This window comes from Cavia porcellus, unplaced genomic scaffold (genome assembly GCF_034190915.1).
Source record: "Cavia porcellus strain 051 isolate PalLab524CR breed Dunkin Hartley unplaced genomic scaffold, mCavPor4.1 scaffold_23, whole genome shotgun sequence".
NCBI lineage: Eukaryota > Metazoa > Chordata > Mammalia > Rodentia > Caviidae > Cavia > Cavia porcellus.
Genome location: NW_026947506.1, coordinates 42443567 through 42466339, shown reverse-complemented (window position 1 = coordinate 42466339; position 22773 = coordinate 42443567). Strand labels below are relative to the sequence as shown.

The following is a 22773-nucleotide window of genomic DNA, read 5'->3' as shown; positions in this document are numbered from 1 at the left end:
CTGCAGGAAAAAACAAAAGAAATGTGTGCAGATTCCTCAGCCTGTTGTTTAATCTCTTCTCCAAAGTGGCCTCAAACTGTCATAGTGTATTTGCTGTTCACAGCAGCATTTCAGGTATAATCTGATGACATTGGGATTGAAGGAATGATCCATTGAGAAACAGAAGAGCACAAATTAATGAACAGGAAATTAATTTTGGAGTTATATTCTAAGAATTGCCTTTCTTTCAGGGAGAAAAAGTGGGTGACTGTGGGTGACACATCCCTTAGGATATTTAAATGGGTTCCTGTGACAGACAGCAAGGAGGTAAGTGTGGAAGAAAATCCAGACAACAAAAAGGTATCGTCTCTGTCTCTGTCTCTCTGTCTCTTTCTCTCTCTCTCTCCATCTCTCTCTCTCTCTCCATCTCTCTCTCTCTCTCTCTCTCTCTCTCTCTCTCTTTCTCTCTCTCTCTCTCTCTTTCTGATTACCTCTTCAGGTCTCAGCTGAAAATAGTTGAGGGTGTCCTTTGTCATTGTTGCACGAGTGCTTCTCTTTGGCTTGTCCTACCTGTTGCCTTCCTTTAACCCATTCTGCTTTCCCAGGACTGGACAAGCAACAGCCCAGGCATGTTATCTGCCTGACATTTGTCCGTATAGGGTCTTGGCACACAGCAGTGCCCCCTGAACCCACTGCTTCACATGTGCTAGGCCAGTGCTGTATCACTGAGCTGCACCCTCAACTGATACAGATCATTTTTGAGTCAGTCTCACTAAATTGCCCAGGCTTTAGTCAAGCTTTTGATCCTCCTGCCTCAGCTTTCCAGGGTGTTGGTATTACAGGGGTATACTACTATGCTTGTCTGATGCTGTGTATTCTTGAAAAATACATTGTGTTGTTTCTTACCTGTGTGTGTGTGTGTGTGTGTGTGTGTGTATCATACACATTTTACTATAACCTTGTATTTTTTTGTCTTTCATTCAGCTTTGATCTTGGGCACTCTTTGTGCACCCATAAGTGTGGTTAGAGCTGTTCCTGTGGACTCTGGCATTGTGTTCTCTTATTTGCAGAGGAGGTAGTTGGCTGCACAGTCCCTGGTGATGAATACTTCTGTAGTCTCCAACTTTTTTTCCTAGTTGTTGTTTTAAATTTTGAATGTAAAACACAGGGAAGCATGTAAAACAGAATTGTATAGTATAATACATACAAAGCTAATATCCTTACTATCAACCATGCAGGTCAAAAAAAGAGTCCAGTACAGTGGCACTCCAATAACCCCAGCTACTAGGGAAGCTGAAGCCGGAGGTTCACATGTATGTAGCCATGCTGGGCAATTTCATGAGACCTTTTCTCAAAATGTTTTAAAAGTGGTAGAGTGGGCCCCTGGGTTTGATCGCCAGTATGAGAGGAGGGGAAGGGATAAAAGGATATTGCTACCAGGTTTGGTGGCACACACCTGGGATCCCAGCATTCAGGACTGAGGCAGGAGAATGACCCTGAATTTGAGGGCAGCATGGGCTACATAGTGAGATCCTGCTTCCAACAACAGCAACAAAAAATTGCCAACTCTCTAGAAACTTCTGTGTCACTTTGCTGGACAGGCTTTTCCCTTCTAGAGGTAATCACTATCCTTCTGCTTTTCTTATCACTTATAAACATTTTTGGGGCCAGAGGTTTAGCTCAGCAGCATAAGCACCTGCCTTGCAAGCATGCGGTTGTAAGTTTGATCCCTGGTGGCAATAAATAAATAGATAGATAGATAGATAGATAGATATTTTTAACTTGTTTTATTTTGTTTTGAGACAGGGTTTTGCTGTGTAGTTCAACCTTGAGTTCATTATGTAGCCCAGGCTGGCCTCAAACTTGCCACAATCCTCCTGCCTCAGCCTCCCAAGTGCTGGGATTACAGGTGGGCTAAACCATGCCCAGCCTAAACATTTTGACTTTATATTTTGTTTGGACCCAGCATTATATTTATAAAAATTCATGTTTGAAACTATTTGTTTATTTTCTTCAGTTTCTTTTTTTTACTTTGAAACAAGGTCTTGCTATTTTGTCAGACTTGCCTTGCACTCTTGGGTTTATGCCATCTTTCTGCCTCAGCCTCCATGGTAAGAGACTAGTCACTTCCAGGGTTTTTTTTTTGTTGTTGTTGGTTTTTTTTTTTTTTTTGTCTTTTTCCTTTTTACCGGTACCATGACTGCCTGCTTCCAAGGCAGGTGCTTATGCCGCTGAGCTAAATCTCCAGCCCCAGTTGTTGTTGTTTTTATTTTGCTTTGCAGTATTAGGGATAAACCCAGGCAAATTCTACCAGTGATCTATATCCAAATCTTTTTTTGGAGATAAGACCTCAGTAAGTTGCCTAGGCTGGCCTTCTTTGTGATCCTCTAGCCTCAGCCTCCTGAGTAGTTAGGATTGCAGACATGTGCCACCATGCACCTCTCTCTCTCTCTCTTTTCTTTTGTGCTCTTGTGCACGCTCTCTCTCTCATTATATATTCATATATATATGAATATATATATATATATATATATATATGACAAAATGGCATCCAAGGCTAATGATCTTAATCCTGAAAAGTGCAGATTTAAGCAGGCTCAAAAATGTGCTCCCTGCACCCGTACCTGTGTGGTATGTCATCATCTGACTGTATCATCATCCTTCCGATTCTCCTGTAGATGACTATTTGGGTTTGTCTTGCTTTAGAGTGAGGAGGGCAATGACCCTACAAATATTTTTCATTCAGGTCCAGGTCAGTGTGTTGTGTGTTCTCCCTGGAAAGTGTTCCCAGGAGTAGGGTTGCCAGACCTGAGGGTGCATGTGTTTTCACATGTTTCTCTAATGCTGACTTGTTTTCCAGAGTGGTTATACACATTTATATTCCTACCAGAAATATGAGAGTTCTTCATTGCTTCATATCCTCATCAGCTCATGGCACGGTTAGACTTAGTCAGAAAGCTCCTTATGGTCTTCATTTGATGGCTTACTATGTCACTGATGGCGAGACTGAGTACCTAGTCAGTGAGAAGTCTTGCATTACCTTTTTAGGAAGTGCCTGTTTAAAGTCTTTTGTTCATTTTTCTGTTTGGTCAGGTAGTCTTTTTTTTCATCTAACTTGTAGAAATTCTCTGTTATAATGTCCCAAGTAACTGAAATGTTCAATTTTATGCAGACAATTTTAATAATTGATAATTTTTTTTGAGATAGGGTCTTACCATGGAGCTTATGCTAGCTTTGAACTTGCTCTGTAGACCAGGCTGGCCTTGAGCTCACGGTGGTCCCTGTGCCTCAGGCTCCTGATTGCTGGGATTAGGCACACAGCACCATTCTCAACCATTCTGAGCTTGATGCAATTTTCACTCATAAATCTTTTCTTCAGTTATATCTGTTTCTACTAAACTTATCACTTGATTTTAATTCTGAACAGTTAAAGTTTTTATGCCATACTGCCTCAATTTGCAGTTCCAGCCTGCATTTCCAAGGAGACTCATTGTGTTTGGCTTCCATCCTTTCATGCATCAGTATTTTCTTCTGTGGACATCATGGTGCTGTAGCTGCCCAGTGTCAGGGGTACCTTCTATGTTCCCGTTCTCACTGTTGACTGCTCTGGCTGCTAATCTGCAACACTGAGCCCTGGCTTCCCTCTAGGTGAACTGAGGCTGTGCCAGGACTCAGCCTTCCCTGTTTGCCATCTGACATCTTCTGCCCTAGGGCCCCAAGCATCTTCCTCTGGAGTTGCCTTTTTCTGAAGGCAGCCCATTTCTAGGCATGCTGGCACCCAGCAGTTCCTGGGTAAATATCAGGGGTCTCCAGGGTGGCCGTTTGCTCCCCAACAGTTCGCACCACAGTGGTGCTCTCCTCTTGCGCCTGACGACCTGGGTCTGGATCTTGCATAACGTGGGGCGGGATCTCCCACCTCACTGAGACTCAGCCAACTTGGGCTTTCCTCCAGGTGAGTGCAGAGCCCGAGTACAGCTAGCTTACAGCAATTCAGGAGAGCTCTGGGGATAATCCCCAACTCACTGTCCCCTGCAGACAAAGCTGGGGCCCTTGCCCGGAAGTGCTCAGCATCTAATATTGGGGTGGGCCAGATTCTTGAGCGTACCCTGTTTAAAGTGCTGTTGCTTTGCATGTTCACACAGTGGTGGACAGGCCCGCTTGTGGGTGGAGAATTTATTATAGTAAGCGAAGTTTGTTCTGAATCACCCAAGGGATGAGATAGGGTGATACTGTAGTTCTGGCTGATTTCTTTATAAGTGTCTCCCTTTTGCTGATTTAAAAGGGCAGTGAGTTTTCTTCCAGTGTTTGTGGTATGAGCTCGGGACTGAGGTTCACCACCAGGTGATCTCCCTTCTTGGCAGTAGGAAAGGTGGAAAGCATGATGATCAAACTGGTCAAAGGAAAAAATATGAAATAGATCAAGGAATGGGACAGCTGCTGATGGGACAGTCCATTAGCACAAATTTGGTACGAGTAGCATAAGGACTTCATTCTTGGGAGTTAATCATGATGTGTTAACAGTACATCTACAATGTTGGGCTTTGCGGTATTGTTTGTAATATTTAAAAATTTCAAGCAAACTGAAGATTACATTGAAGGAATTCACAGAGTTAGTGTATACCCAATTGCATAAAACTTTGTAACAGTTACAAAAGATGCCACAGCTCAGTACAAAGTCCCTGGGTTCAAACCCTAGTACTGTCTTCACCCCACTTATAGAAGGTTATTCAGTGAAATATTTATTATAGTGAGGGAGGAAGGAAAAGCAAAATGTAAGACATACAGTAATCCTTTTTCATATAAATATGTGCAGGTTATCCCTGCAGATGATTTTCTTTTTTTCTATATTTTCAGAATTTTGTATAGTTAATACTGTTTTATGTGGGCAAGTAACCACTAAAGTAGGCCAAGCATGGTGGCACACACCTGCAATCCCAGCACTTGGGAGACTGAAGCAGGAGGATCACTGCAAGTTTGAGACCAGCCTAGGCTACATAGTGAGTTCAGGCCAGTCTGAATTACATAGTGAGACCCTATCTCAAAAAGCAACAAAAACATAATCACTAAGAGATCATAAAAAGGTAATGGTAAAGCCAAATGTTGGTGTGGGTGCTGTAAAACTGGTACATCAAATATGTTTCTATGTCCTTTTTATTTTTTGTGACATTTGTGTTGGAACCTAAGGCTTTGTGTCTGCTAGACAAGAGACTCTGCACTATGCCCCAACCCTGCCATGTCATTATAGAAAGCAGTGAGGTACAGTATATTTCAAGAACAACAATGTGGAGACTTTTTTGTTTTATAGACATAATATTTTGCTATGTAATCCAAGCTGGCCCAAACTAACTATATAGGTCAATCAGATTCATGGTAGGCCTCCTGAGTGCTGAGATTACAGGCATATACCACCATGCCCGGCTCTTGTTTATACTTTTGATCCATGAGGAATGTTTGTACAAATTAGTGAAGGAGGTAATTCAGAAAAAAAGGGCAATTTGAGCATTAGGGCTTCATACTAGTAAAGTAATAATAAAGTACAATCTGAGTTAAAGATAAATGGCCAAGAGTTGGGATTTGATTAAATGCGTCATGGTCTATAGAATATTACATAGCTATTAAAAATAGGTTTACGTAGCATGTATAGTAAAATGGTAGTGTTTGTAATTACATTAAAATTATATCTGCATATGAAAAACCAAGGTCTAGGGATGTAGTTCAGAAGTAGAGCACTTACCTAGCATGTACAAGGCCCTCGGTTCCATCCCCAAGGCTGGGGAAAAAAAGAATATGGTAAGGATGTACATAAATATATATAGCTGATTTATTTACAAACTAAGTTGTGTTGTGCTACTTACATATCTCTAATAATTAACATGTAGAAAAGGTACAAACTGGTAAATTGGAGGTGACATAGGTTTTATACTTTTGGCTTTTGAAATACTGTCATTTTCAAAAGCTTAGATTGATGATTTCCTTCACTCTGGCTTGCTGGTTATAAGCTACCACTTATCTGTGATTCCCTTATGCATATGAGCTACATCCTGCTTGATGGAAATGATGTCAGAGGCACAGGCAAACATGCAGTGAGTGATCTTTTAGAATGCACGGGGATGAGCCTTCAGCAGTGGATCTAGTGAGGGGTCCTTTTGTCCTCTGCAGCATGCGTGCTAGATATAGGGACTCTCTTTGTTCCACTGGTAGTCCCTTTTTCTCTTCTGCTGGCTGTTGAGACAGATCTTCTCAGATGAGTGTTGTGTTTCCCAGTGTGCCTATCCACACTGGGAAGGGCTGTGCGGAGCATATGATCAGAGTGAAAGAGAGCCACAGGGAGCTCCAGGAGAGGCAAAAGCACTTGCTGCTCACTTTTGATTCTGCTTATTCACTCTAAAAGGCTTCATTTTACACAGATGCTGAGGCTTGAGAAGCACCTTGGCCAGGATATTGTTATCCTTGGCTCCCTGGAATCTCAGCTGCTCTCCTCCTTCCTGGTTAGTCCTATTCCCCCAACCTTTGTAGGTTCTCACATAGCAGAGAACCTTTCTCCCTCTTTGTGGATCTCCTGCTTGGCTCTGTCATATTCCTCTTGTTTTCCTTTTCTAGAAAGAAAAGTCAAAATCGAACAGTTCAGCAGCCCGGGAACCTAATGGCTTTCCCTCTGATGCCTCAGCCAATTCCTCTCTCCTTCTTGAATTTCAGGGTGAGTTGCATCTGTATGTCTTCCTTGCAGGAAAAAGGAACCTTAGATGATCTCCCAAGGATAAGAGTAGTTTGCATACCATCTCCTTGCCTATGTCTCTGCTGGGATTTTGCTAGGCACTTCACACAACTCTTTTATTTACGTCTCATAGTAACTGCAAGGTAGACAGTAATAGCCTCATTTTCCATTGTAGAAAACTGGAGCGATGTGTAAAGTTATATAACTCATACGTTGCAGACCCTGTGTTGGATCCTGATGTTCTGGACCAGAAGCTTGCTTTTCTTTAGTTGGAATGGTTACATCTTATGATAGGCTACCCAGAGCAAGGCTCTGTCTCCTAACCAACCCTGCCTCTGTCAGTCCTGAACCACAATGCTACCTTTTAGCGTCCTTCTCAGCTACATGGCAGTTATTGTTTTACAAAGCACTTCACCTCCATTGCTCATTTTAATCCATCCAGCCTTTAATAAAACCAGGTAGTTATTATCATCCCCGTTTAGGAAATTGATGTGCACAGGAGAGTATCACAGCTCACATGTGACCCTAGTCTTAGTCTTTTTATATAATAAAATCCACTTTAGCGTGAAGGATGGAGGTCTTTGTAGGAATGAAGACTTCAGTGGCCTTTCAGTCTTCTCTTTGGAATGAGACTTGGAGCCAGCCTGGCATACAGTAGCCCCTCACTCTTCTACCCCACCAAGGTCAGTGGCATCTGGGAAGGAAAATACAGAAGACGGTTCTCTAGCTCTGTGTGGGGTGTTTAATAATCATGAGTCTGGAAGGCTTACAAGACTGCATTTCCTCAGTCTGGTGCCCATCTCCTCTTCATTCAGGAAATGGTTAATGAGCTCCTGCTGTGTGTCGGGCTATGTGTTACAGGCAGAGAGCCTGCCACATAGGTGTGTGCAGCAGTGAGTGCAGGGTAACGCATGGCCTAAGAGGGGCATCACAGAGAGTGTGAGCTTTTCTCTAGATGAGCCAGGGAGCAGGACTGCTGTACCACAGGTGTATGGCTTTCCACGGAGCCTGGGCAAGGCAGTCTTAGCAGCACAGGGGACTGTGCATGAAGAGCCCTTGGGTTAGCATGGAGCTTTCAGGAGCCCAGGCTGCATGTGGCAGAATAGCAGTCATTAAGGCCAGAAATCAGCTGGATTTTGCATGTGGTCATTGGGCCATCTCCAGTGCACGCTAAGAGGCATCCTGTAGATGGCAGGGTCCATGCAAAGGTTTGGGTTGATTATTTTGGCAGTGTTAGGGCAGCACACTTAGTGGCTGTCACAGAGCACATGCAAGAGGCAGTGAGGCCTTGGGGCTGGGGTTATAGCTCAGAGGCACAGCACTTGCTTAACATGCACAAGGCCCTGAGTTCAATCCCCATTACCAGCAAAAAAAAAAAAAAAAGAAAAGAAAAGAAAAGAAAAGATGAAAATGAGCCCTGAACTGGAGGAGAGGACAGAGCAGGTACAAGTCAACTCAGCAGAAGACATCGATTTGGTGACCTGCCCCTGGAGGGGAGGGAGAGGATAGAGCTGTGGTTGTTTTGTTTTTTGTTTTTGTTTTTCCTTTTACATGATGACTTTGAGCCCTCAGAGAGTGCCCAAGTGGTAGTTCCTCATCTGTGAGGAATGGGGCAACCAAAGATGTGAGCTGACGACCTCCAGACCCCAGCCTCCTTTAGATACTCAGGAGTGCCAGGCTAATGCTGGCATTTCCTGGATGATGTGAGAAACATGGGAAGTACTGATTGTGGTCACAGCTCCACCTGTCCTTCCACTGGGAAGTGAGGAAAGAGCAGACTCAAGTTTAATAGGTGTTAATGAAGAAACAAGCAGGGGCTGGGGATTTAGCTCAGCGGCATAAGCCCCTGCCTTGCAAGCAGGCAGTTGGTGTTTAATCCCTGGTACCAATAAAAAAAAAAAAAAGAAACAAATAAGCATAACCCAAACCTCCCAAAGTCTGAAAGTTTTGGTGCACTGGTGCTGAGAATATGTTTTTGTTTTTGTTTTTTGTCTTTTTCCTTTTTATCGGTACTGGGAATCGAACTCACGACTGCCTGCTTGCAAGGCAGGTGCTTATGCCACTGAGCTAAATCTCCAGCCGGTGCTGAGAATATGTGTAGTCAAATAGAATGTGTTTAATTAATCCCCATAGACTGCAAACAATTGGCAGTGTACAGGAACCCCCCCGAGTGTCCCCCTTTTCAGGGACTGTCTGCAGCAGCGACATAGTGCCCACTGTGCCCAAGACTGCCTATAGGGACACCAGCTTCCCAGTCCTGGATTGAGTTTCTCTTGAACATGCCTGCCTCAGCTGGTGCCCTTGTTGTGTTTGGTTTTCAGATGAAAATAGCAACCAGAGTTCCGTGTCTGATGTCTATCAGCTCAAGGTGGACAGCAGCACCAACTCGAGCCCCAGTCCTGAGCAGAGCGAGTCCCTGAGCCCCGCACATACCTCTGACTTTCGCACTGATGACTCCCAGCCCCCTACTCTGGGCCAGGAGATCCTTGAGGGTGAGTTGTGGGTGGCCCAGGATAGTATCATAGAGGGACCTTGCCTCTGGCCTGATTTTTCTCTTTTATGCCAGCACCTGGGAGACTGAAATAGAAGGATCCCAAGTTTGAGGCCATCCTGGGTTACATAGTGAGTTCAGAGTTGGCCGGGTCTAGTGAGATGCAGTCTAAAACTGATGGAATCTGTCACCCTAAGTCCTAACATCAGAGTTAATACTCTTTGCATTATATCCTGGGATTTCTTAGTATATAGATGTGTATAGGTCTTTGGCCCTTGGTAGCTTCTCCTAGTGCATGACCTGTTAATAGCAAGCCACAAAACAGAGCTGGTTTCTCTGTGGGTAATCGCAAGTGCAGGTTCTATTTGCTGTGTACTATTTTCCATTCACTATTGGGCTCCTTCTGTGTATTCTTTAATTCTCATAGCAACCCTCTCCTAACAGTGGGACCGCTGTCAGGATTGGAATGCTTGGTCTAGACAGCTGGAGGATGGGCTGGCTCCCAGCCTGCCTGGATGGTGGCCTCTGACTTAGCTGTACTCTCCCTGTATATCATCTACCATTAGTGACTGTGGTTCCTCATCAGACTCCTGGCCCCAGTAGGCCACTGTTCCTCCATCTTGACAAATTCACCTCGCTGCGGCTTGGACAGCTGCCCGGGGTGAGGCCAACGCTCAGGGCCGCCTGCCTCTGTGAGGCCTGCACTTGGGCTCACCTTGCTTTTTCAGAACCCTCCCTGCCTGCCTCAGAAGTTGCTGATGAGCCTCCCACCCTTACAAAGGAAGAACCAGTCCCGCTGGAGACCCAGGTAAGGAGGCCCCTTGGCCTTCCCTGTTTGCAGGGCAAGGACAGTTGTGCTGAGGTCACATGGACAGCGTTGAGTGTGCTCCGGCCAGGCATGCTACATCTTGGTCTTGGGAGGGAAGTGGGTATTTTCAAGGAGGCAGAGGGCAGACTCCAGGATGTTACTGGGTGGGAGTGAGGGTCTTTCACCCAGTCCCTACCACTTACAGCTCTGCTCCCACTAGATGGCCGAGGAGGAGGAGGACTCCGGTGCCCCACCACTGAAGCGCTTCTGTGTGGACCAGCCTGCTGTGCCGCAGACAGCCTCCGAGAGCTAGCACTGACCAGCGCGTTCCTCCTGGCCCTGCCTCTATTTATTGCATTCTGGCTCTGGCTGTGCGGTGTCACTGGGGTTAGGGTAGCACCAGGGTTCAGAGCCTGCACATGGGAGCCCTCTGGGCTGAAAGGCTGGTGTAGGACCTAGGGTTGTAGTGTCATCGTCCTGTCCCTGACACTTGTGTCAGCTTGCTCCTGGAAAGAGGAGTGCTTATGTCCTTTTGCACCCGAACAGGCTGGAGCCTCTGCCATTCCAGGGTTCGTCTGTCACCTCCCAGTAGCATTCTCTGCTCCAGAGCCTCTGGGCAGAACTACTGGCGCTTCTTCAGGAGAAAGATATGGAGGGCACCTCTGGGGAAGAGAGTGCCTAGGTTACTTGAACTTGATTGAAGACTGTAGATTGTGGGACTTCTGCAGGGCCTGGGCCCACCCTGTGGTCCCCTTTGGAGGACTGGATGGAGACGTGGGTGGACTGGGTGAGCCCCCCCCCCCAAGGAAGGGTCTTTCTTGCCCATGGGCACAAAGTCCCTGTAAGTTTCTTGCCATCCTGGCGCTTCTGCCCAGTCCTCTGGAGGTGCCGCCTTTCCTGGGTGCTCCCGCTGCTGACAGCCCTGTCCGGGTAACTGTCCTGGCCCTTTGCATATGCACACATGCAGCTTCCTGTCTTCACCTATACGTTTCATTCCAGTGTACCCTGCCTCCTGCCACCACCCACCCCAGCAAGGATCAAGGTTCTGACAATAGTACCCATCCTCCACAGTACTCCTCAGCTCAGACTTTCTAGAAAGGTCCCCCTTTTTTTTAAAATCTGCATGGTTAATTGAACTTTGTGATTTTATTTTTTGTTTAAAAGAAGTTTAAGAAAATGGAAATGGGCAACAGCAAGTGAAGACTTATTTTAGCACTGAATAGAATATTTTTAAAATTAAACTATTTGAAATATGTCCTGTTGGTCTCTGAGTTCTTCATTCTCGGAGGCTGTGGGTAGGGCTGGGTGGCCAAGCACCTGTGCTGTCCACTGCAAAGCGCTCTGCACTTGAAGGCTTGGAGACTCTCTTGGGGGTTGGCAGCTCCTTTGAGTCCTGCTTTATTCAGAGTGCAACCAGGTGCTTGAGACAGACTCATGAGTTATTTTACTTTTTGAAATTGTGGTAAAATACATGTAAGATACCCATTTAAAACTTTCTTTCAGGTTTTTTGAGACAGGGTCTCTACATAATCCAGGCTGGCCTTAAATTCATTGCAACCCTCCTGCCTCAGGCTCCCTAGTGCTGGGATTACAGGCATGGGCCACTGCACCCAGCTTCATGTTAAACTGAAGTGCACAGTTGAGTGATACTAAGTACATGATGTAGTCATCACCACTGTATAGCTCTGAACTTTGTCATTACACCACACAAAAACCTTATACAAGCCTGGAATGATGGCCCATGCCTTTTATCCTAGCTATTCAGGAAATAGGCAGGAGGGTCACCATGCTGAAGTCCTGCCTGGGAGACTTAATGAGACCCTATCTCAAAGAATTTTTGGTCAGGGCCTCACTTTATAGTCTAGGCTGGGGCCAGGGATTTAGCCCAGTGGCCTAAGCACCTGCCTGGTAAGCGCAAGGTTTTGAGTTCGATCCCCCAAAAAAGAAAAAGCACTTGTAAATCATACTCTAGGCTGGCCTTGAACTCCCTATGTAGCCTAGGGAGTTCACAGCAGTCCCACTGCCTCGGCCTTCCAAGTGCTTGGATTATAGACATGCACCACTGTGCCCAGATTCCTGTCTCAAAATTTTAAAAAGTGCTAAGAATGTACCTCAATTTTTAATGTCCCTGGGTTGTTCCCTAGAACTGCAGAACAAAGCAAAACCTTGTAGTAAGCAAGCTTTCTCCATTTTCCCTTCCCCTCAGGCTTGGGCAATCACAAATCTGTGTCTTCAATTCTTTTCTTGATTCTAAAAGAAAACAAGAGTCATGGTTGGAAAGAAGCCAGTATTCTGTATGCTTGAAGTTTCATTTTAGTATACTCTGAAGCAACTCACAGGGGCTTCAGGTATGAGACTAGCATGGAAGTTCCAGTACCTATTACATCATCCCTACTTTGTTTTGTTCTTAAGGAAATTCACGTAACATGCAAGGTACTGTGGCTCACGACTATAACCCTAGTATTTGGGAGGTAGGGGCAGGTGGACTGTGAGTTTGATGTAAGCTTGGTGTTTTAGTCAGGGGTTGTGCACAGAACAATTAGAATTTGTTTGTTTTGTCTTTTTCCTTTGTATCGGTGCCGGGGATGGAACTCACGACTGCCTGCTTGCAAGGCAGGCGCTTAGGCCACTGAGCTAAATCCCCACTGCCGAACAATTAGAATTAGGACATGGAGTTTATTATACTGTTTTATGATGGCCACCCAGAGTTAACACAAGAAACTGCAGGAAATCTATCCGCAACACGAAGGATATAGAATATTTAGTCAAGGGCCTAAATCCCACAGCAGTGTCCCATATGAGTCCAGATGAAAACCCAGAGCTCATGACAATGCCTCCCACAAGTCCAACTGGAGGTCCAGAGCCCACAAAAACTCATGCCAGTCTCTTACGGATCCGTGCTGGGAAGGCTCAAAGGTCACTGGTGGAAGCTAGAGAGTTTGTGCCAGCAGGGTGAAGGAGCTGTGCTGGTAGGTTGTGTTGGGCGCAGGCGCTCAACATACCATACCCCACCTGGGACTAAGGACCACGCCAGCTTCCGCAATGCGCTACGTCCCTCTTTAAATTAGCCAACCCGTGCACACCTCGTGCTCACTCCGTACTCTGTGGCAACCCCTGATTGGCCACAGCTGGATATAGTAGCCAGAGCCTGCGTCCCATTCCCGCCCTGCTTCCTCGTGGCAGCCTGTGATTGGTCACGGCCAAATATATAAACCAGAGCCCACGTAAATAAAGCAGCAGTTAACTGTCGCCCGCAAGAGCGTCTCCTGTATCATTGGGGTCTGCGCCGGTCAGGTTGAGGGTTCTTACCCTGGAGCCAAGAAGTCACACAACAAAGACCAGGTGTGCTGAAAAGTGCCACAGCCATCCTCAACGACACGGAAGCCCCTAGTTCCTCCTCCAACAAGCACAGTTGAGTACTTGCCAGGAAGCCAATGTGACGAGTTCATCCTAGAGGCCAAGATGCACACGTCTTCCTGTCTTCCTCCCTGGAACCAGGAAGCAATCCTTGATGTGAGGACCAAAGCTTTTCCAGGAGAACCTAACAGCTCAAACAGCACCACATAGGAGAACACACAATACCTCAACGTATTAATGCTTCAACACATCAATGCCTAGGTTCGCCTCCATGTCTCTATGCTGGCAACTTTCCTCAGGTGGAACATCTATGCAGTATGCTGATGTAATCCAGCTGGTGTTGACCACCAGTTCTTAATCCATAACACTTGAGTTATATAGGGAGGTCAAAGCCAATTTGGACTGCATAGGCATACCACATCTTAATGCCAAAACATCAAGCAAGACATGCAAACAAGAAAGGGGACTGTACAAAAAAAAAGGGCAAGGGGACTGTGGCTCCATGCTCCCTGGTTTCAATACCCAGTACAGTAAACAGAAAAAAACCTTAACACACTTCTAAGTTATCAAATGAGTAGTACAGAAAGATTTTTTTTCAGGGTTGGGGATGAAAACTAGCTCTCAAGTACTCTGCTGCTCTTTTTTTTTTTTTTTTTTTAACTTTTTTTTTTTTTTTTGTCTTTTTCCTTTTTGTTGGTACCAGGGATCAAACTCACGACTGCCTGCTTGCAAGGCAGGCGCTTATGCCACTGAGCTAAATCCCCAGCCCTGTGCTCTTTTTTTTTGAAATGAGGTCTCACTTTGTAGTCCAGTCTGTCCTCGAACTCACAGCAGAGCTCCTGTCTCAGCCTCTCGGATTATAGGCATGAATTTAGGCTCCTGGCTAAGGGCTCTACTACTGGAGGAGCTACATTCCCAATTTTGAGACAGGAAGCTGGGTGTGATGGCACACACCTATAATCCCAGGGTTGGGGAGGCCTAGGCAGGAGGATTCTTACAAGTTTGAGACCAGCCTATGCTCAATTGAAGATTGTTAAAGGTGTTTAAACTATAATGAGCTAGGCTTGGTGGTGCACACCTATAACCCAGCTGAGGCAGGAGGATCACAAGTTTGAGCCCAGCCTGGGCCATTTAGTAAGATCCTGACTCAAAAAATAATGAGCTGGCCTGTCATCCCAGCACTCAGGAGGTAGAGAGTGACAAACTGCCAGGAATTCAAGGCCAGCCTAGACTACACAGTGAGACCCTGTCTCAATAAACCAATAGGCTGGGCTGGGGATTTAGCTCAGTGGTGTAAGCGCCTGCCTGGCAAGCACAAGGGTGTGAGTTTGATCCTGGTACCAAAAACAAAACAAAACAAAACAAAAAACAATGGGCCAACAACAAACAAAAACTCCACCAAAATTATAATAAAAAGGAGTAAACTCAGTGCAAAGGCTCTGGGTTCAATAAAAGACCATAAAAATAACCAGGCAGATTTGACAAAAGGCCAAATAGGATTTCTATAAATGACTAACATCAAAATCAAGCATCAGAAAAGGTAAGGAAGAGAGAAAAATAATAAGAGGAATTAGCACTTGAGGTGTGTGGATGGTGACTTTCTGAACAGATGCTAAGACTGGGGACATAAGAGGAGGTCAGAAATTCTAGTCATCAGAGCCAAGTATGGTGGTACACACGCCCAGACAATTTAGTGAATTAAATATCATTACATAAAACAAAAAAGGACTGGAAATGTAGCTCAGTGCAAGGGCTTAAGTTCTATCTCCAGTACTGGGCTGGGAGAAAAAATCCCACCCATTGGGGGCCAATAGAACTAGATAGGAAATAGCGTGGTAAGTGCTAGAGCCCACAGAGAACAATGTAGGATGATAAAAAGATATAACAGAAACCCTTCTGGTTATTTCATAGACTTTCACTTCTGCCCCAATTCACTGAAACTCTTCTATGAAATGCAGGCCACAATTTCCACCGCCACCGAATCTTGATAAGATGTGGGATAGGAGGATGAGAGAAGAGGGAAAGCCACGGAATGACCATGAGGTAGTCCCCCCACTTGTAGATTTCCTCTGGGTATTGGTAAGTTCTACACTTAGGCATATTTGAATGTTTTTCTTTGTTGGTTTGTTTTTGTTTTGTTTTGTTTTTTTTGGCAGTACTAGGGATTGAACTCAGAGCCTCACATATGCTAGGCAAGTGCTCTATCACTGAGCTACATCCCTAACCCCATATTTGAATTATTTTTATTTTTTTGATACTATATTTTTTAGTTTTTTGAGACAATATCCTGCTTTGTAGTCCAGGCTGACCTTGAATTCACAGTAATCCTCCTGCCTCCCTTTAGTAAGTAAAGGAATACAGCTCAAGATCAAGCTCGGGTAAAAAGGTTCAACACCACTTAGATAGATAATGGGTTGCTCCCCTAATCTAAAAACCAAAGGAGTTAGTGGAACCCAAAATATATAAAGCACCCTGAGAAAGGGAAAGGGGAAGAACTGTCTAAAAAAGGAAGGCAGAGGACGTTGTTAATAGTGTATCCGGATTTAAAAGCCACATTAGTCTTATCGCTCTGTTTAGTTTGATTTTATTTTGTTCCAGTCTTCTACTTGTACTAGATTTGAGGGCACAGACAGCTATCCCAAAAATAGCAGGATATACTACGGTAACTGTCCTTAATTTCCTATTAGCTTAAACTGAAACCCTGTATTACTTACACTGTCAGATTATATAATTCATGATGTAATGAACAGATACTCTGAAGAAGAGACACTAAGATACCCAGTGCTAATTCTGTAGCATTATGATACAAAATCTAGCAATACTATTATTCACTGTTCAGAATGATATTAGTCCACTCTCTTATGTTTAATTTCAACATACGTAAAGATATGGACAGTTATTTCAAAGAGAACAAGAGACATTATGTCAGCCATTATTGACTTCCCTATTGTTTGGTCTTGAAGACCTAAAAAAACCTTCATCATCCTGTTCTAATTAGTTTAATACTATAATGTTCAGTAAGTATTCACTGTGTGTGAAGATGTGGACAACTATTTGGAAGAAAATGAGACAATATGATAGACAGTGAAGATCTCCAGTGGTCTTGCTTTGAAATCCATGTTTCTTAAAATTGTTTCCTTATGATCTATTTTGTTCTGTTTAATTTTACCCTCTTTAAAATTAAAAAAAAAAATCTTCCTGTCTCCCAAGCAGTGGGATTACAGGGATGTGCCACTGTGCCTGGCTGTTTTTTGCTTTTTTTTTTTTGGTACCAGGGATCAAACTCAAGAACTTGCTCCTGCCAGGAAGGCACTTACTCCACTGAGCTAAATCTCTAGCCCTTTTTTTTTTTTTTTTTTTTTGTTTTGAGGCAAGGTCTCATTGGCCTTGAACTTGTGGTGGTCACTCTACCCAACCTCTTAGAATGCTGAGATCAGGGGCTGGGGATTTAGCTCAGCAGGCAGTCGTGAGTTCAATCCCTGGTACTGATAAAAAGGAAAAAGACAAAAAAAAAAAAAAAATTAAAAAGAAAAAGAATGCTGAGATCACTGCAGGCATGTACCACCACATCACACTTGTGTAACTGATATTTTTTAAGGGTCTTGGCAGTTACTTGTAAATTGCCCCATGATCTTTGTTTTCTTTGAGAGATTCAGGTCAATTTTGTCATTGTTGTTTTGTTTTTGAGACAGGGTCTTGCTGTATAGCCTAGGCTGGCCTTGAATTTGAAGCAGTCCTCCTGCTTTGGCCTCCTGAGTCCTGGGGTCATAGGCATGTTGGGACAGATCACCATGCCTGGCTGATCTATCACTATTTTACATCTATTCACCCACAATCACTTCTAGGTTTTGTTTTCTCTTGGTATTACTACACACTCATGGATTCCTTTCATAGCCAACAGGTTATGATCCATGCTTTTGTGTGTGTGTGGCACTAGGGCATGCTAGGAAAGAGAAGAGGAGGGCCCTGCAGCCAGCTCTACCCCCAGCCCCCCCAACTTTTTTTTTTTTTTTTTTTTTTTTGAGACAAGGTCTTGATCTTGACTTGTCCAAGTACCTAGGTACTAACTACATATAGAGCCCAGGCTGGCCTCCTGCATGCTGGGGTTACACATTTGTGTCACCATAGCCAGCCGTCGTTTTTAACGTCTAAATTGTTCCACATTTAGCCAGTTAGCATCCTTTGTACTGGCTCCTGTGCCTTAGGACATTTCACCCTTATTCATTAAGCAATTTCCTATGTTTTGGTATAACAAGATGTTCTAAAACTAACACTTGGGACTTTGCCAGCCCCAGCCATTTTCTTAATTAGCCTTGATCATTTTAGTGGGAAATATATATATATATATATATATTTTTTTTTTTTTTTTTTTAAAGTGGGAAATATTTTTAACACCTAGCCACGGGCCAGGGACATAGCTCAGTGGCATAAGCATCTGCCTGAGAAGCACAGGGTCCTGAGTTCAATTCCTGGTATCAGGAAAAACAAAAAACCTAGCCAGGCATGGTGGGTGGTTCACAACTTGAATCCCAGCCCTTTGAGGGCAGCCTGGGGTACATACTGATAGTATTCAAACCCTGCCTGAACTACATAAAACCCTGCCTGAACTACATAAGGAGACCCTGTCTCAAAAAACGAAACAAGGGGCTGGGGATTTAGCTCAGCGGCATAAGCGCCTGCCTTGCAAGCAGGCGGTCGTGAGTTCGATCCCTGGTACCAATAAAAATGAAAAAGACAAAAAAAAAAAAAGAAACAAAACAAAATCTAAGGGGCCTGGGGATTAGGCTCAGCGGCATAAGCACCTGACTTGCAAGCAGGTGGTCGTGAGTTCAATGCCCGGTATGGATTAAAAAAAAAAAAAAACTAAGTAGCTGGCTTTACTAAAGAGAAAGTAATAGGACGGACACAGGACAGATCATGGAGGTCGTGAAGCTAAAGGTTTGGCTTTATCCTGAAGCTCCAGGGAACCAGGTAGTGGACAGGATGCAATGGACAGGAAGTTAGGGTTAGGGAAGAGATTTAAGAGTTCCATCAGTCTGGGGAGAGAGCAGTGACAAGCACACAAAAGAAAACTAACAGACTGAAGCAAAATAGAGGAAAAAAAAGATATATCATCAGTTCTCACAATGTGGATCATCTGTGAAGAATCCTAAGTACACATTGCATACTGATTTCACTGATCAAAATATAACCCGCAATATAATTACTTGGGGGAAATATTTGTGTGTGGTATTTATGGAGGGATGTGAGGTATCAGTCGGACATGGCAATGCACTTCTATGATCCCAGCACTTGGGAGATTGAGGCAAGGGGATCACAAATTTGAGCTAGTCTGGGTATCTTAATGATTTAGTGAGACCTTGTCTCTACATAAAAAATAGAAGGTTTGGAAAGTAGCTCAGTGTGAAGGCCCTGGGTTAAATTCCCAATATGAAAGGGGGGGGGGTCAAAAAGCCAAATTTACAACACATTACAGTTCTAATTGGCTTTTATTTATGACTTACGAAGCAGGGCAGCTTGTGTTCTGCAAAATGGAATGAAAGCTCCCATTGGGCAACAGAACAGTGGGCTCAGAAGGAAACAGAAAAATAGAAGAGCCGGTTGCTTAACAGGTTATTCAGATTACTTTTTGTAAGGTTAAAGCAGAAGGGACTTCCTTATGACGCTGAGTCAGGTTGACTGGAATCTCCTGCTTTTGAGAAAAGCTGGTCTATTTTGGGATCTATCTGCTTCCTTAAAGTTTCAGTTTATGTGGCACTTAGCATGAGTGACTCCACTTTGCTTTCCTCTGGTCTTCGGGCCTAGTGGGGAAGGTCTGTGCAAAACATTGCCCTCCCCTCATTTCATTTAACAAAGCTTTTAAGTCCTCATCTCCCGTTGGAAAAGTCAACAAGTAAGCCAGGTGGCCCAAGCTTGTAATGTCTGTACCACAGAATTAAATTAAGTTAAAATTAAACAAAGGTTGAGAATGTAGCTCAAGGCAAAAGCCCTGAGTTCAAACTCCAGAACCAAAAATAGAAAAAAATTATGGTGTTAAAAGGCTGAGGAAGGTCCTAGGTTTAACCTTCCCAGCGTGGGGGATAGGGGGAGAGTAGGCCACAGTGAATGCTAGAGTTCTACTTTTTGTAAAAGTTATTTCTTTTTGAACTATGTTTATGTTTCCTTTTTGGAACTTTTTACATGAAAAAGACATCATTTGTTGCCCTTTAAAACACTTTAAAGGCAAAAGCCAGGGCTGGGGATTCAGCTCAGTGGTGTAAGCACCTATCTCTGGCAAGCATAAGGTTGTAACTTCCCATCCTCAGTATCAAAAAAGAAACTTTTTTTCCTTTATCGGTACCAAGGATTAAACTCACAACCACACACTTGCAAGGCAGGCGCTTATGCACTGAGCTAAATCCCCAGCCCCCCAAAAAGAAACTTTATGGGATGTAGTAGTATCCACCTATAATGCCAGCACTCAGGAGGCTGAGGCAGGAAGACTGCCACAAGTTTAAGTCTTGCCTAGGGTACGAGTTCAAGGTCAGCCTGAACTACATGGTGAGACCCTGTCTCAAAAACAAAAATCAAAACAAAATAAACCCCAAAACCAAAAAAATTTATAATGGTCCAGGGATTTAGCTCAGCGGCATAACGGCCTGCCTGGCAAGTACAAGGTCACAAGTTCAATCCCCAATACCAAAGAAAAAAAATTTTTTTTTTAAGTTTACACTATTTCTGTAATGGCTTTTGCCTTTATTTTTTGGTACTGGGGATTGAATTTATGGCCTCACACTTGCCAGGCAGGCAATTACATAAACTAGAAATAATTAAGGCCTAATTTTGGACATGATTGGGATGGCAGGAAGAGAAAATAATTTAAAAATTTAAGCAGGCAAGCCAGGCATGTGCCTAAAATCTTAGCTACTCAGGAGGCTGAGGCAGGAAGATGACAAGTTCTGGCCCAACCTGGGCAAGACAGTGACTTAGTGAACTCATCTCAAAATAAAAAGTAAAAAGTACTGGAGATGTAGTTCAGTGTATAGATCTGGGCTCAATCAGTGTCTTACTGCTCTAAACAGAAAAAAAAAGAAAAGAAAGAAAGCCATCATTTTTCTTCTCCAAGACAAGCACTGTTCTTGAATATTTTATTTTGTTTTGTTAGATATAGGGATCAAAACTCCCCACCTCACGCTTGCCAGACCAGCACTGTGCCGCTGAGCTATATATACCCCTGGCCCAGCACTCTTATTCTGGGAACTCCTTCAGCTCCTCTGGTTGTTCCTGGGGCTCCAGCTGGCAGTCTGCCCACAAAACCCCACCCATTTCCACTTTGTGTTTCCAGATTTCTGCTGAGTCGAAGATGGCTCTCCAGGATGCCTAACTCCAAACCCTTGGCTGATTTTCCCGTTTATCTCTTTTTTTTTTTTTTTGTCTTTTTCATTTTTATCGGTACCAGGGATCGAACTCACGACTGCCTGCTTGCAAGGCAGGCGCTTATGCCGCTGAGCTAAATCCCCAGCCCCTATTTTCCCGTTTATCTCATGAACCTGCTTCTCAGACACTGGGATAGGTCTCCAGCCCACACCCATCCCAAGCGCTGCCACAATCACCCAGGCTGGGTCTGCGGGCAGATTTTTTCCCTGTGCTGTAGACTGAACCCAGGGCCTTGCATGTCAGGCAAGCATTTCACAGTGAGCCACGTCCCAGTTTAGATCTCCAAATGTTTAAGTAACTTGTTTTTTAATGTTTCTGGAGTGCTTACTCTGTGTGAAGTCTACGTTAGCCTCTATCCCCGTGTGCTGCTTCCTGTTAAGTCTCTCTGTCTGTGCCTCTTTCCCATTCTGCTCCACTTGGGCCCTCAGTCTCTGCCACCAGCTACAATTCCTATTTATTCGGTAGTGTTGGGCTGGGATCCTGGGATTCACACATGCTAGGTAAGTGCTTTATCCCAGAGCTACATCCCCAGCTGGATTCCCTTCTTAGCTCTTTGCCCAGAATGGCCACTTCCAGTGCCACCCTGGCCACCTGACACTCTTGGCCACAAAACCCTTACACTTTAGGCACAATGTCCTGAGCGTAACCATAGCCTTCACCCTGCTGCTCTCTCAGCCTAGAATGTTTGCCCCCAGTTGTCTGCCTAGAGAACTTTTTTTTTCTCTCATAATGAGCTCAAATGACATAGCCTTGGTAGACTTTTTCCATGCCTCGTGGAAGAAATGGCTGCTTCTGTGCTAGGTGATCACAGGAGGTTTTATAGCGGGGCCCTCTGACCTAGAACCACACTTACAGGGAGATTGGTTGATTTATTACACAATTCCTCCCTCACCCTTCCATTGAGCCAAAGGAGCCCTGAATTAGTCCCTAGCATTTTTTCCAGACAGGTCTTGCTAAATAGCCAGGTTGGCTGGAACTCAATCTTCCTGCCTCAGCCTCCCAAGTATCCATGGAAGCCAAGCCCCGGATTTCCTTGAAGTAAGGAGAAAAAGAGACAAGGATCTGGATTCAGAGACACCAGCGAGCCTAGCCTGCTGAAGAACAGGCTGGGAAGGTACCTGCTGGAAACCTCTGAAGCAAAGCAACAACTTAGCAAGCACAACATTTAACGCGTGCGCTCCTGATTGTTGTGGACACCCAAGCAGTCTGACTATGAGTGTCGTCTGCTTGGAGGAGCACCTGGAAGCTCCCCACCCGCCGGCACAGTTACTGCCATTTTCTACTTCCAACTTTGTAAGCACTCCCCATAACGAGCTCTGATTATTTGTCTTATATTTCTAAGGCAATCTCTGCCTTACTTTTTTCTCCTCTAGCAGCCAGCACTGAGTCTGGAAACACTGCAGGTTGCATGTTTCGTTGTAGCTTCACAGATGCCCTCTCAAATTATTTTTTCAAAGACGCTCCCACATTATCTTTTCAAGTACACCCCAAGAAACAAGCAGGACATTAAAACGCAGATCTCAACTACATTCCCGTCCAGAATACGCTAATTCTAGCATAATCAGGGGCGCGATTCAAGCCGTTCTTCCGGAATGCGCTGCGTGGGGAAGGTGAGGGGGTTACTTCCCGCCAAACCGTCCTCACAGGCCAGTTCCACCCACCCATCCCCGGGCGTGGCCGAACGCGGCGCCTTTAAGAAGGGGGCGGCGCACAAGTGGAAAGACAAAGCCCCTGGCCGCGCGCTCCCCCTCCCCCTCCGGCGCACCACACGGACAGCGGTGCCCGGATGTCGGTGTCGCCGTCGGTGACAGATGGCGCAGTGTCTGTATATGTGAGGGGGCTGCTCTGGCCTGACCTCCTTGAGCTTTCAAGGCCTCTCGGTTCCCCGCTGTCCCGCACTTTTAAGTTCACCGCTGGAGGCCCGCGCGTCTGTCACCATCGCTTACATAACGTGACCTTTCACCTCTTCAGACTGCCCTCTAGTGCACTGCAACCTAACTACGCGGC

General features: G+C 44.8%; 2 protein-coding genes and 1 long non-coding RNA gene across 8 annotated transcripts in view; 2 read left to right on the top strand and 1 right to left on the bottom strand.

Moving 5' to 3' along the window:
• Window positions 1–9965, top strand: part of Tbl2 (transducin beta like 2) — a 37052-nt gene extending 27087 nt beyond the window's left edge. For 4 of the 5 annotated variants that reach the window (XR_002791295.2, XR_010042376.1, XR_010042374.1 and 1 more), the window contains one exon: window positions 231–306. The gene's annotated coding sequence lies outside the window, so the exon portion shown is untranslated. Of the gene's footprint in view, window positions 1–230; window positions 307–9015; window positions 9187–9913 lie in introns of those variants that run through there. The other variant, XR_010042375.1, reaches the window with a different exon arrangement.
• The window catches only part of Bcl7b (BAF chromatin remodeling complex subunit BCL7B), a 14530-nt gene extending 3282 nt beyond the window's left edge, over window positions 1–11248 (top strand). For both annotated transcript variants that reach the window (XM_003470058.5, XM_063234308.1), the window contains exons 2-6: window positions 231–306; window positions 6580–6676; window positions 9016–9186; window positions 9914–9993; window positions 10214–11248. In XM_003470058.5, coding sequence (XP_003470106.1) covers window positions 231–306; window positions 6580–6676; window positions 9016–9186; window positions 9914–9993; window positions 10214–10306 — 517 coding nt within the window. In that variant the 3' untranslated portion in view covers window positions 10307–11248. The remainder of the gene's footprint in view (window positions 1–230; window positions 307–6579; window positions 6677–9015; window positions 9187–9913; window positions 9994–10213) is intronic.
• On the bottom strand, window positions 11121–22773 carry LOC106027769 (uncharacterized). Its single transcript, XR_001201353.3, has 3 exons — window positions 22622–22773; window positions 13303–13481; window positions 11121–12243 (listed from the first exon to the last, which is right to left on the bottom strand). It is a non-coding gene; the product is annotated as an uncharacterized LOC106027769 (long non-coding RNA).